This window comes from Gossypium hirsutum, chromosome D11 (assembly GCF_007990345.1).
Source record: "Gossypium hirsutum isolate 1008001.06 chromosome D11, Gossypium_hirsutum_v2.1, whole genome shotgun sequence".
NCBI lineage: Eukaryota > Viridiplantae > Streptophyta > Magnoliopsida > Malvales > Malvaceae > Gossypium > Gossypium hirsutum.
Genome location: NC_053447.1, coordinates 35,187,221 through 35,201,552, shown reverse-complemented (window position 1 = coordinate 35,201,552; position 14,332 = coordinate 35,187,221). Strand labels below are relative to the sequence as shown.

The window sequence follows — 14,332 nt, the reverse complement described above, 5'->3', positions numbered from 1 at the left end:
TCTATTGTATTTTTGTTGAGCTATAAATAAAAGTAATTTGATTGAATAAATTAAAGTATAAATGGTATATATGTATATACAATATTCGAATATATAGGTGTATACTTATATAAATCTTTGAATTAAGTTAAAGTATGAATGGTATATAGATATATATATATAATGTTCGAATATTTATATTGGCATCTATATGTATATGTTCTTAAATTTAGTTGATTGTGTGAGGGTTATATATGTATACACAAGGTTCGAATACATATATGTATATACATGTATAAATTCTTGGTTTAATTAAAGGTATGTATATTGTAATTGTATAGGTAATTTCGAATAAGTATGTATATGTGGGTTGGAATGTATATGAAAATACTCGAATAAATCTTGAATATATTTTAAGGTATGAATGTTAAGTATGCATGTGGAGTTTTGAATATGTATGAATATACATGTATATGTTTTTATACTGAACTTAGGTATGAAATTAAATATATATATGTTATTTTCGAATAAGCGTGTATATATACATGCAAATTTCTTGTATTGAATTTAGTTAAGTAATTATATATATACATGAATAAATTATGAAATAAAGACAAGAATGTGTATATATATACATATAGATTCGAATATAAATGTATATACATGTATGAGTTTATGATTTTAGCTAAAGGTATAAATGTTAAATATGTACATAGGAGTTCGAGTATATCTATATGTATATTCATATATAGGTTCTTGGATTGAATTAAAGATATAAAATCTTATATTTTTATATGTGAGGTTTGGTTATATATATGTTTATAAATTTATAAATACTTGAATTGTATTTAAAGTATGATTTGTAAACTCTTTTATGATTGAACATGTACTACAACAAACATGTGTTTGCTATTAAGAATTTTTCGAGGAATTATTTTGTGTATGTGAAATTGAGATTTCAGGCTTAGCGCCTAGCAGGCTTATTGCCAGTGAAACAATATCAGACTTTACGTCTAACAGGCTTAATGCCGGTGTACTGAATCAGGCTTTAAGCCTAGCAGGCTAAGTGCCGGTGAATCTGTTTAAAGTATGTGATTAAGTGTACAGTTATATGATTTTGGTTATCTTTAATTGATGAGCATATATACATTCGGTTAAGTGTGTTTAATGAATATGTATATATTCGATCTATGCATTTGTAAAATATACATATATGTTTTCGGTTTATGCAGTTGATAAATATATACGTATAAATATTTGATATATGTATTTGATAAGTATTTACATATGAAATTGAGATGTATATACCTTTGTTTATAAGTATTTGATGGAGATGAATGCATTTGGTCATATGTATTAGATTTGTATTTGGTTATAAGTTTATCATGATTATACATACACAATCGGATATGATATGTATTTAACATATATATATGCTCGATTATATACATTCAGTTGTAATGTCGTTTGGTATAAATATACATATATTCAGTTGAATGCATTCGACAGGTACACATATTTGACTATAAATAAAATGGTCTGGGTGCAGCATATGTATGAATATCAGTTATATGTGCTAATTGCAATCTCAATGAATTAAACTTAAAAGTTATATTATATATATATGTTTAGTTATGCTATAGACTTACTAAGCTATAAAAGCTTACTTTGTTTGTTTATGTCTTTCCGTTTTATAGACTTAAAGATCAAGCTTCAAGCTCGGGGATCGTCAGCAAGATCATCATTCTATCTACTGTCTCAGTATTAAAATGTTTAAATTCTAACTATGGCATGTACAGACTAGATAAATGTTTTGAAGGTCGTAATTTGCTATATTGTATATGAATTTAATAGCCATACGAAAATGGTTTATTTCCTTATGGATTTGCTAGTTTGTAATGTCTTTGTTTTGTTTTAAATGGTCAAAAGATAAGCTTAAAATTTTGCATGTTTAATATTAGACCTAGCTTATCATATGTAACTGTTATAATTATTGAACTTTAATGAATGTCTGTTCTGAGTTATGTTTTGATTAGTAATGCCTCTTAACCCTAATTCGGCGATGGATACGGGTTAGGGGTGTTACAATAGATATTTTGTTTAAATAACCAACTTACATATTAGTATGAGAATGAGGTATATTGTGATATGAGTATGAGTGTTATATGTATGTAATTGAATTATAATGAACTTTGGTAACTTAGTTAGGTAAATTAAATAGGTAAGTTTGGATATTGGTGGACTTAATTTTAAGTTGTCATTGGAGGTACTTATGAGTATATTGGTTTTATATGGTAGTATTACATGTATAAGGCTTGATTTTAGTTTGTGTTGAATGCCTTGTTATGGCTTATTGATGTGTAAATTCTTGAGGTTAGGTTCGTATCAATTTGGGTGAGAAATGTGGCTTAGAAAATGACCTATTTTCGTCCACATGGGTAGAGACATAGGCGTGTGTCTCAACTGTGTGTGACACACGGCTAAGTGACACGGTCATGTGTCCCCTGTATCATTTAAATTACACAAGTCAATATGCACACACGACCTAGCACACGGGCGTGTGGCTTGACCATGTGACCCAAGTCAGTGAGTTACACGAGTACGGACATAGGTTGGACACGGTCGTGTGTCCTTATTTCGAATGCCCACACGGCCTAAGACACGAACGTGTCTCTACTCACACAGTCTGGCCACACTGCCATGTGTCCCCTGCAGCTTTGAAAATTTCAATGTTTTCTGAAAAATTCTTTGAGTACCCGATTTAGTCCTGACTTATTTTTAACACGTATTTTGGGCCTCGAGGGCTCATATAAGGGGCAATATGTTTGATTTTGATTAGTTTCTGACATAAATGTTATATTATATGAAATGTTTGTTTATTTGATCTGTAATCTCTGGTAATGCTCTGTAACTCTGTTCCGGCGATGGATACGGGTTAGAAGTGTTACAATTTTTATAGTTTAACCTTAATTAAATTAACATATCTATAATCATTAATACACATGCTACTACAAAGTTGGCTAGTTTTGCCACAAATAAAAAAAAGGCTAATGGTGTTACTTACGAGGATTGATGTATGTAATGATTGCTATTATGATAAGAAGAAGGTTGAGGGATTAATCTGAGAAAAATTCTAAAAATTTTGGGGAGGCCCCAACATAGTTTCCGTTAAATAAAGGTAAGGGAGAAAAAGAAGGTTTGTTGTAAAAAATTCGTCACCTCTTTTTCTATTGATCATCATGTTATTTATATACAGAACATAATTTAGTAGATCTGTTTTGTTACAACCATCATAACTAATTTAGAGGAATCCAAATTTAAAATAATCAGTTTCAGTTATTTATTGAGTAGTTGCAAGAAGCATTATGAAAGGAATGATGCATTATTTTCTTTCAATTAATGGTTGTAGATATGCACGGTTATACTTAGAATATATTTGAAATAATTTTGTTGTTAATTAAAATTATAAGTTAAAAGATTTTTTTTAAATGACTAATTAAAATATTATTGTTTAATATTTAATTCAAACCTTTGTTAATGATAAAGTTTATGGTAAAATATTATATTTATTTAATAAATTGTCATTATATTTTAAAAAAGTGTTTAGTAAAATAAATTTGATAATTTCAAATTTTAATTCATACTTTTTAACTTAAATCATTATAATGTGACTTTTCTAATAATCACATTCTAAAATTTTTTTTTTTTGTAATCCAAAATAATTATTCAAGGGTGATAATTTAAAAAAACAATAAATAAAAGTAAATAATTATAAAAAGGGGGAAAATATATATTGATGAATTGGGTAAGGCGGCAACAACGTGACGTTTGAATGGTCTTTCTCCGCCATGTTCTTCTTCCTCTTCAACTCTGCAATTTCACACTCTTCTTCAAATCTTAAAGTAGGCGTCGTCAACAAAGAAAGAAGCAAAAAATGCAAAAGCTCATTCATGCTCTGGTTTAAACGCTCATCTCTTACCCACTCTTCTTCTTTCGTTTCTAAATTTCTAGTCGTTAAAGGGAGAAAAGGCATTAAGATTGGTCTAGTTTTTTTTATCAATGTCTCAAATGGAGAACAAATTTGAACTTAGCATAACATTGGAGACACTATAAATAGTATTTAGAGTTTTAGGAAAAAAAATCATCAGCGGGGATAGCTCAGTTGGGAGAGCGTTAGACTGAAGATCTAAAGGTCGCATGTTCGATCCCGCTCACCGCATATGTTTTAAATTTTCAATATTAATCTTTGGTTTTCGGGCCTCTCATTTTCAATATTTTTGGGCCCACTCCCATATTTATTGGATTTTAGGATACATTCTTTAGAATTTCAAAAAAATCTATTTTAAGTTAGAGGTGTTCATGGGCCGGGCAGCTCGGCCCGACGGTCTGCATGAAATATGAGAAAGTTTGGGTAAAAATATAAGCCCAAAATATGGGCTTGGGCAAAAAAATGTCAGGCACCATTTTTTGGCTCCGGGCCCGACCCGGCCTGAATATAATAAATATATATTTATTTTTTTAATTTTAAAATATTTTTAAAATACTTTCTTTAAAATTTTTTTATTTTTAAAATAAATTTTTAGTGTTTTATTAAAAAAATGGGTCGGGCCGGGCTGGGCTTGGGCTTAGGAATTTTTTCCCGGGCTGGGCCTGGACAAATCTCAGGCCCATATTTCGGGTCGGCCCGGACCTAGGGTGCGGGCCGAAATTTTTTTGAAACACCTCTATTTCAAGTACATAATTAAATTAGATAAGAATTGTTCAGATTTAGAGGTACATTTTGTGCATGTTATTTATTCTGAATATGAAATTTTATATTTCTTATCATTTCAAAAAAAATAAATAAAAACCTTAATAAATAAATTTTTTTTTAAAAAGTTAGAGTAATTTTAAATAGGGGTGTTCAAATTTCAGTTAAAATCGAATTAATCGGTCGAATCGATCTAATTCGGTTAATCGGTTAGTTAACCGATCTAATTAGGTCGGAGGCCGATTAATGATTTTTTAGAAGTTCGGTTATCCGTTAATTTAGTTCGAAATCAGATAATTAATCGAATTAACCGAACTTAATAATTAATAATACAAATTATATATAATTTAATTCAGTCAAATGAACATTAAACAAATATATATATAAATCTCACTTAGCCGATCAAATTAACTGAAATATTTCAATTCAGTTAGTTTTTTTAAAAAAATTTGGTTCAATTAACTACTTAATAATTAAAAATTTTAATTAATTCAATTAATATTAATTCGGTTCGGTTCGGTTAAGCTAACTATTAACCGTTTAGAAACCCAAACATGCAATGAGCCGTCATTGTCTCTTGACCCGGTCTAAAACGGAGGAGAAGAAAACAACGTGGTTCTAGTTAACGAAGATACGAAGACGAAACGCAATGAAACCGCGATATCTTGTGTGGAAGGGAAAAAAGAAGAGAATCATTCACAGAACCCAGTTTGAATCCGCCACCAAAATCATCAGATTAGCAAGGCCAGGAACCACGTTGCGACGGTAAACAAGAAATCTCGTACCCAACAATGGCGGCGAAAAAGCCCAAATCTTCCACTCCTAACCCAGGCAATATGAGTCCACGCGTTTGGTTTTACTCCATTTTACTAACTCTTCAATATGGATTCCAACCTATTATCTCCAAACGCTTCACCAGGTAATACTCGTCTCCCTCCAAATCTTTTAATCTAAATTTATGTGCTCTTGATTTGGCTTGTAATTAATCACCTGTTGGATTTAATTTACTTTTTTGAGTGATCATTTCGAAATCTGGATGTGGACTATGGCCCAAAAGTAGCCTATCATGCGTATTTATATAATTAATTAGTGCTTGGATATCTTTCTTGGCATCAATTGCTCAAATGTATCCACGGTTGCTTATCTTCGTATCTTAATGTGATATTCTAAAATTTGCAATGTTAGGGTGCAATTTCAGTTTAACAATGATGGTACAAGTTAAAATAGGGGTGCTAAAACATTGTTTTTCTTTAGTTGAATGTAAATGCATAGTAATACTGATATTCATACCCAAGTAACTCTAAACTAAAGCTATATAATAAAATACAAGAATCACTTAGATTATGAAATCATTAACTAATAAGATCAAGGAGAGAATCTATATTAGTCAACTCTAGATCATGAACTCTTCAGGAAGATGTGTTGTACTAAAAATGCCTGCAGTCTGATCAGTGGAAGAGACAAAGACAAGATGATGAGTTGCATGAACAAGATATTTCTCAATGTGTTTAGTCCATTTATGAAATGTGAGCAAATTTGAATAGCATCCCAGTTATTACAAGAAAGAGCTATATGCAATGACCATGAAACACTTAATCCTGTAATAGCCATCGCAACCAAAGTAACTCAGAAGTAGTATCAGTACAGACATTATATTCAGGTTTTATGAAACAAAGTATCTTTGATATAGCAAAGGATATGTAGAACAATAGTAAAATGAGCAGTATGAGGAGCTACCATAGATGGATTAATAATATCAATTGCATAAAAAATTTACGGTAAGATAACGAAGACGGTTTCAAGTTTAAACTTATCATAATTGATACTTTCTTTCTTTTACAGACGAGAAGTAATTGTAACTTCATCAGTCTTGACATGTGAGGTAGCCAAGGTAATTTGACAAATATCGTTTTCCCTTTTTCTTCTGGTTCTTTTTGCATATAAAAGCTTGAATTTATAAGATCATTGCTTTTGGAATATGTTTACTAGGTTGTATGTGCCCTTATTCTCATGGCAAAAGATGGTAGCTTAAAGAAACTGGCAAAGGAATGGACTTTGGTGGGTTCACTTACTGCATCAGGTCTTCCTGCAGCAATTTATGCACTTCAAAACAGCTTGTTGCAGATATCTTACAGGAATCTAGATTCACTTACTTTCTCAATGCTGAACCAGACAAAAATAATTTTCACTGCCATATTTACATATATCATACTGAGGTATCTTTCTCAACATGTCCTTTGTGTCTCCTTTTCAGTGTTCTCCAGTGACGTAAACTGCATATATAATATTATCTTCTTTTAGTTTTAGAGAACTTTGTACTGATGAACCGGTTCCTATTAAAGCTAGAAACTGGGTTTATTTTTGTCTGTTTTGACTTTTAAATGACATAAGTACTTATTATATGTTTTATGAATTTGAGAGTTCTTCTAATTGTTTCTTCTTTTCAGAATGTATATTTTAATTGAAAGCATTGTAAGGCATATGGTTATTGACTTTGATGAAATAATAATGATACTTTGGATATATGTGCACTTATTTGGCTTAATTTGTGGTTATCTATGTAGGCAGAGACAGTCAATTCAACAAATCGGGGCTCTGTTCTTGTTGATCATGGCAGCTGTCCTTCTAAGCATTGGTGAAGGCTCTAGCAAAGGGTCTAGCAGTGGTGACCCTGAGAAAATTTTATTTTATGGAATTGCCCCAGTCTTAGTTGCTTCTGTACTCTCTGGTTTGGCTTCTGCATTATGCCAATGGGCTTCTCAGGTGAGAAATAGCCTATTTTCCTGTTTTAAAATGCAATATTGCAAAAAATGAAGGCTTGCTTATTTTCTTCATGTTCCTTAATGTTTTCTTTATTACAGGTCAAGAAGCACTCATCATACTTGATGACTGTAGAAATGTCTATAGTTGGAAGCTTGTGCTTGCTGGCTAGTACCTCTAAGTCTCCAGATGGAGAAGCTATCAGACGCTATGGTTTCTTTTATGGTTGGACTCCACTAACTTTGGTAATAGTCCAATTTTAGTTGAAAATTTCTATATCAGATCCTGTAACTTGATTCTGGCAAAACTTTTATGTTTTTGTTTTTTTAGAATTACATCGTAACTATTTATTAAAATCAGCAATTGCATCAAGCATTACAAGATCATGAATATCCCTCGGATAATCAGTCCCAAACATGAGGAGATTATCCCTTCCTAGGCCCATATTGGCAATACTTTTATGTTTTAGCTGCTATGGTACATGCATTCTAAAGTTAAGCACAACTATCTTCTTCCTTTGTTTTCAGATTCCGGTTGTTACCAATGCTCTCGGTGGGATTCTTGTTGGCCTTGTCACTAGCCTTGCTGGTGGTGTGAGAAAGGTAAGCCTAACTACATAAATGTAATACAGTAACTATTTGGGAGTATCAAAGGATTTTCTAATGTTTAAAACATGAAAGGATGGTCAAGATATTGTAAATCGTTGAGTAAATAGAATGTCAAATTTAAAATCAGAGCTTTCTTCTTAATTAGTAAATTTACTAATCCATGTATTGGTGTCAAAGAGGGGTGGAGGGTGATGTAGGCTAAGTGCCTTAGATCCTGGATCATCTGCTGTGTGGGCTCTGATACAGAACTGAAACTTATCCCCTTCTATGTATCTAAATTCTGAAGAACATAAATATAATCATTAAAGCTGAAGATCACTTCCGTTTATTGTTTGGATTTATTTTATGTACCACACCATTTTCTCAAGGACACTTATTCCAACAAAATTTTCTCAAATTCGTGCAGGGGTTCGTCATTGTTTCTGCACTACTTGTAACAGCCATGCTGCAGTTCCTTTTCGAAGGAACACCGCCATCAGTGTATTGTCTTGTGGCTCTTCCACTTGTCATTAGCAGCATTTCGATATACCAGAAATATCCATACCAAGTCAAAAAGAAAGAAGCCTAATACACCTGCAGGTAGATAAGGGGATCTCTTGAAGTTGCACTGATTATTAAAGTTTCCATTTGTTTTCCCAACATGAATTTTTTAGGATTGAATAGTGTAGGCATGAAGAAGGCCTATTATGGATATACTTGATGTCATCAATTTCAGGATTCTGACTGAAATTGGGAAGAAAAAGAACAAGGCTATGATGTCTGGACTCTGCTCGCAAAATTGCAGGAATTATGAACTGAATAATATAATCATGCATGTAATTGAGGAGCTGTATATCATGGCTTAGAGATGAGAAGACTAACTGGTTTTAGACTGAGGCTTCAGTATTCAACCCTTTTTTTCTTTTGCATGCCAAAACAAATTTCAGTATTCTCATTTCATGTTCGATGGAGCTGTTCTTATTAGCGAGCTCAAAATGAATCCAAGTCGAGCATTTAGCCAAAACTAGGGGTGTATTCAGTTAGGTTCGTTCTATTCATTTTTTAACTTTTGAAATTGAAACATGTTGAATAAATATAGAATTATCGAATAAATATAGAAATATCCGAAATCGATAATTGTAGTTCAGTTGAATGGTTTTTAAAAAATTTGGGCATTGTAAAAAAATGATGTTACCTTGTTTTGGGCCCTAAAATAATTTAATATTGCAACTCGATTTATTTTTCACCACAGTCATCATAAATGCTCTAGATTCATTTATACATTAATAAAGTGAATTCAATAGGATAGTCAATGTAAAAGCTTTTACAGAAAATATTTTTAATTTTTTTTTATATTTGTTTCATGTAAAATAGGATGGTCAATGTAAAAGGTTTACCAGTCAATGTAAAACTGCTCCCTTATTCTCGTAAAATATCTTACCAATTTTTATTTTTTTTCTGAAAAGCATTTTTCAATTGATAAGACTTTGTTCACTGTAACACCTCCATACCTGACCTGAACATTGGGTCAAAGCACCGAGATGTTACATTCTTTACTACATTCTTCACTTATCAAATATTATCTTATAAGCTTTCATAATTTTTCAGTTTAGTCCCTTTTTGTCATAAAAGTTCAATATTCACTAGTTAATCATGTGAAATTAATTTTCTTTCTTGTTACACTTTAATCACATAATTTATCTCAATATTTTGTTTCACATATCAAATTTTTATTTATTTCACTTCTATCATTTCATCCACATATTTTCTCAAGTTTAATAATTTAGTCCTTGTCATCATAAAAATTCCATATTTTTCCACAATTTCACTTTTACAATACTTTATGCATATTTCATCATCTTGTAACACATTAATTAAACCTTTATCATAATTTCCTTATTCACGTACTAAATTGTTTCACACTTTAAACTTTTGTACATTTTTCAATTTAGTCCCTATTTTCCTGTAATTTATCTTTCACCGTATAATCACTTTATTCAAATAATTCATTATAATATCTTATTTTACATAACAAAGTTTCATAGATATTGTTTCAATTATAAATTTCACAAAGTTTACAATTTAATCCTTAACATCATGAAGATTCATTATTTACTATAATTTCACATTAACATCACTTTGCAATCAATTCATTACTTCATTTAAACTCTTTATCATAAATCTCAAATGTATGTTTGTTTCATTGGAAACAACTTCTATGAAATATTTTCAAGAAATTTGCTAAACAATAGAAAATATTTTACACATATTCATCCAAACACCATAAAATGTTAGCTTTTCTAGAAAAGTAAGTCGTTTTCCAGAAATCATTTTTCGAAAGTTATTTTCAGTGAAACAAACAGAGCCTAAATATCATAATCATGCATAAAATCATTTAAAAAAATCATTTTAAGTTAAATTATTAAGTTGATAAATCATTTTAAGTTCTTTAAAGGAAAGCTAATACATAAATCATTCATATACTTAATATTTTGTTGTGTCATTTCTTTTAATTAGTTTAATTAGTTGCTAGCTTTAATTAGTTATAACCGAGTCATTACAATATGTCATATAATCGATTAAATTCATAACTATCAAATATATATATAATTGACAACTTGTGAAAAAATATTTTTTTATAAATAAAATATTATAAAATTTAATAAACTATTTTCCTAAAATTAGAATTATGCTTATAATTATAATTATTATATTTAACAAATGATCCACTTACTCTAATACAAAACTACACTTTCATAATTTTTTTTATGAAATATTTTCATAACTTTAACTTTTTGTATAATCATATATAGTTTTAATAATAATAATAATAATAATAATAATAATAGTAATAATAATAATAATAATAACGACAACTTTAACTTTTTGACTCTAATACCAAACGAGTTCCGAGGATCTTAGGATGGATGGAAGTAAAAACTTGAAATTTAAATTCTTAAAAACCTAGATTTGATTTATTTTGAATTTTAATTTTTGTAAACAAAAACTTAAAATTTGAAAATTTTTGGAGAAAAACTTTTGCTCAAGAGAATTGTTGGGTAAATTGAGTCGCACCTTTCATTGCACAATAGAGTCTTTTATAGAGAGCCCTTGCCTCTTTACAACGTCCTTGTTAGGGAATCTAATCCCTTACATTATTGCAAATATATTTTCTCGTCTTAAACAATTGTTATTTTTAAGACTATTATTACAATTGCAGAGAATATATTCTCTAAATTACAAAACTTTTGCAAGGAACCTCTACTGTTTATCTTCATCTTTTCTTTTGGGAGAATTTTTGCAGAGAATCGTTATTGTTCATCTCCGTCTTTTCTTTGTAGAGAATCATTACTATTCATCTTCATCTCTTCTTTGTAGAGAATCATTACTATTCATCTCTGTCTTTTGTCTTCCAGGGAATATATACTTTTTGACTTTCTTGTCTTCTTTTGCAACAAATTCTTCAGGTATGTAGGGAATCTTTGAAGGCTGTAGACAATTATTTCAAAACAATTGTCTTCTTCTTCTTCTTCTTCCCTTTTTTTTTTAATTTCTTTTTGGTTTTGGTGATTGCCACTGTTGTGGTGTCATCTGCTAGATCTACCATTTTATTAAAGATATCGAGGATTTCTCATCTTTTAAGGTGGAATCCATCGAGTCGAGCATTTCAACCATAAGCTTTCTATATTTTGTTTTGGTTTTGGCTTGAGCCAACAATGTGTTGTCAATTGACTTGGCTTAAAGAAATTTTGCAGTAGTTTGGTCCAAGGCACAAAACTTGCATAATCTTGGATTTTTGTTGAAAAAAATCATCCAAATACTTGGATTCATATTTTTCATCATTGAATTTATCTCACTATTTTGTTCTGAAATTTCGAACTAACAATAGGGTTCTCATGTATTGGCCTCATTCATAAGCAAAACTCTAAAAAATAATCCAAGAAATACACTATTTTGAAAATCAATGGATTGTTTTGTATATGTGTTTTTGGTATGGTTCTTGCTAGAATTTGTCAAAGATTTTGGGCCATAAATTTTGAATTTTTTCTGGTAGGATATCAAAAGAAGATGGTTCATACCAGTTCCACCATTCTTGAAACCAATTTGGGAATTTGTATTGGTGTCATACCTGAAATATATGAGCCAAAAGTGTCTCAATGTTGGTTGTTGAAAAGGAATGCATTGTATCAAGTTGTTTGATAGTCCTAGTATGTAAAATATAGTTTGTTTCGATGGTGAATTTGGTTGGAAATTTCTTTGGAGAGTTTGGGTTTTCATCCCAATCTCTTGGTTTGAGAATTTTAATTATTTGGGTTATTGAATAGGTAATAAAGTTAGGGTCTTTTGGATTTGTGTAATATTTGAACAATATTGATCCAGTTTGAACCAATATGTTTTCATAATATTGTTGAGTTTTTTGTAAGTCTAATGACTTAAAATGTCATCCTTTGAAAAGTTCTTAGATAATAATATGTGGAGGCTTTTCAGAAAAATTTTTCTCCACAACGAACATTTTTTCAAAACATTAATTTGTAAAATATTGTGAGGATTTTTGTATAGTAGTTTGTGAAGATGCTACTTCTTTTGGGAGAACCTTTTGAAGAGATGTTTCTTTTGAAATATTTTTGAGATATTTTGGTTTATGTGAAACAATCTCACTTTTTTTTGAAATATTGGTTGTTCTAGCAACAATTTATTTGAGAGAAGTTTTTTTTTTTTTTGAATTGAGCCATGGCTAATGCCGCTTCTGGGATTGAGAGAGAGACTCAACCCATTTTTTTTTATTTGGGAACTGATTTCATTTGGGTCTTGTCTAGGATGCATCATTTAAGGTTTTTGATGAGGATGATCTCTCATTTTCTTCTTGTAAACAAATTTCATACCATTATTTGATGGGTTTTGAGGATATTTTTGTTTCTTGAGGAGGAGGATTCTATTTTTTCTTTTTCCTTTGTCTTTGAGTTTTTGGGACATTTTTGAAAGAATTCTTTGGAGAAAATTAAGCAAAGAATTAGTTTCTCCTTTTATGTATTCAATTTCAAAATCAAAATAATCAAAATTGCTTGCCATCTTGCAAAAATTTGTTTTGAAGCAATATTTTGAACGTCTTTTTGTAAAACTTCTTTTGCAAATTTGCAATCAATTTGTAAAATAATTTTTTATTAAATAAATTACTTTGAAATTTTTTAATACACAAAACAATTGATAAAAATTCTTTGTTGATTGTACTATAATTTTGCTTAACTAGATTCCAATGTCTAGATGTAAACTAGACTATTTGTTCTTTTTCACCCTTAATTTGTTTCAAGATCCCACCATACCCTATCTTAGAAGCATTTGTTTCTACTATTTCGGGGGTGGTTGGATCAAAAAAATGTAAATGAGGAAGTTCGGTGATTTACTTTTTTATTTGGGTAACTATATTGGTATGAACGTTTGTCCAAGGTTGTGGATTCTTCTTGAGCCTCTCATACAAAGGTTTACATAATTTCTTAAGATTGGGATAAAAATCTATGAAATAGTTTAGGCTACCTAAGAACCTTTGTAGTTGGACTTTATCAATGATTTGATTTGAGAATTTTTTGGCAAATTCTATAGATCTTTCTATTAAAGTAATAGTCCATTGGGTAACATAGTGACCTAAAAATTTTACTACGGTTTGGAAAAAACTAATCTTGGATGTAGATATTACTAAACCATTATTTTTTTATAAATTTGATAAAACTGGTTAAGTGTTTGAAGTTTTTTCCTAAATTTAAAAAAAATCACTAGCACATCATCAATGTATACCATTGTAAATTGGGAATATAGATAAAAAATGTTATTCATAATTGTTTGAAATTTTGATGGGACATTTTCTAAACTAAAAGGCATTACATTCTATTCTATTACCCAAATGATACAATAAATATTGTTTTGTATCTTTTTTCTTTTATTTGGATGTGTCAAAATCCTATTTTCATGTCATATTTTGAGAAAATGTTGGCATTGCAAAGTTTTTGCAATAAATCATTTTTATTTGAGATTGGGTATTTATTCCATTTTAGAGCTTTAATGAGAGGTTTGTAATTAATAACTAATATTGGTGTTCCTTTTTTGAAATTTACATTTTTTATCACATAGAATGCAGAGCAACTCCAAGGAGAGTTGCTTTTTCTGATTAATTTTTATATTGAGAAGATCTTGTATTTCTTTTCTACAAAATTCTTCCATTTCTTTGTTCATCTATATTGGCCTTGCTTTTGTTGGAATTTAT

General features: G+C 30.0%; 1 protein-coding gene and 1 non-coding gene across 4 annotated transcripts; both read left to right on the top strand.

The window, feature by feature from the left end:
• Positions 1-4,126: 4,126 nt before the first annotated feature.
• On the top strand, positions 4,127-4,198 carry TRNAF-GAA (transfer RNA phenylalanine (anticodon GAA)). Its single transcript has one exon. It is a non-coding gene; the product is annotated as a tRNA-Phe (tRNA).
• A 1,097-nt stretch (positions 4,199-5,295) lies between these two features.
• On the top strand, positions 5,296-9,040 carry LOC107898547 (UDP-N-acetylglucosamine transporter ROCK1). 3 transcript variants are annotated; one of them, XM_041104072.1, is made up of 8 exons: positions 5,296-5,648; positions 6,572-6,620; positions 6,719-6,945; positions 7,294-7,492; positions 7,591-7,734; positions 8,017-8,091; positions 8,504-8,676; positions 8,813-9,040. In XM_041104072.1, exons 1-7 carry the CDS (start codon positions 5,521-5,523, stop codon positions 8,663-8,665), a joined length of 984 nt encoding a protein of 327 aa, XP_040960006.1. In that variant the 5' UTR covers positions 5,296-5,520; the 3' UTR covers positions 8,666-8,676; positions 8,813-9,040. The 3 variants fall into 3 exon arrangements, with proteins under 3 accessions (XP_040960006.1, XP_016679539.2, XP_016679533.2); XM_016824050.2 differs by having other exon boundaries at positions 8,766-9,040; XM_016824044.2 differs by having other exon boundaries at positions 8,504-9,040.
• Positions 9,041-14,332: the final 5,292 nt, after the last annotated feature.

Excerpts from the sequence above, each read along its gene's own strand:
- LOC107898547 (XM_041104072.1), top strand. The coding sequence starts at position 5,521 with ATGGCGGCGAAAAAGCCCAAATCTTCCACTCCTAACCCAGGCAATATG. Across the intron at positions 5,649-6,571 it reads ATCTCCAAACGCTTCACCAG|ACGAGAAGTAATTGTAACTT; the intron begins GTAATACTCGTC and ends TTTCTTTTACAG. Across the intron at positions 7,493-7,590 it reads TATGCCAATGGGCTTCTCAG|GTCAAGAAGCACTCATCATA; the intron begins GTGAGAAATAGC and ends TCTTTATTACAG.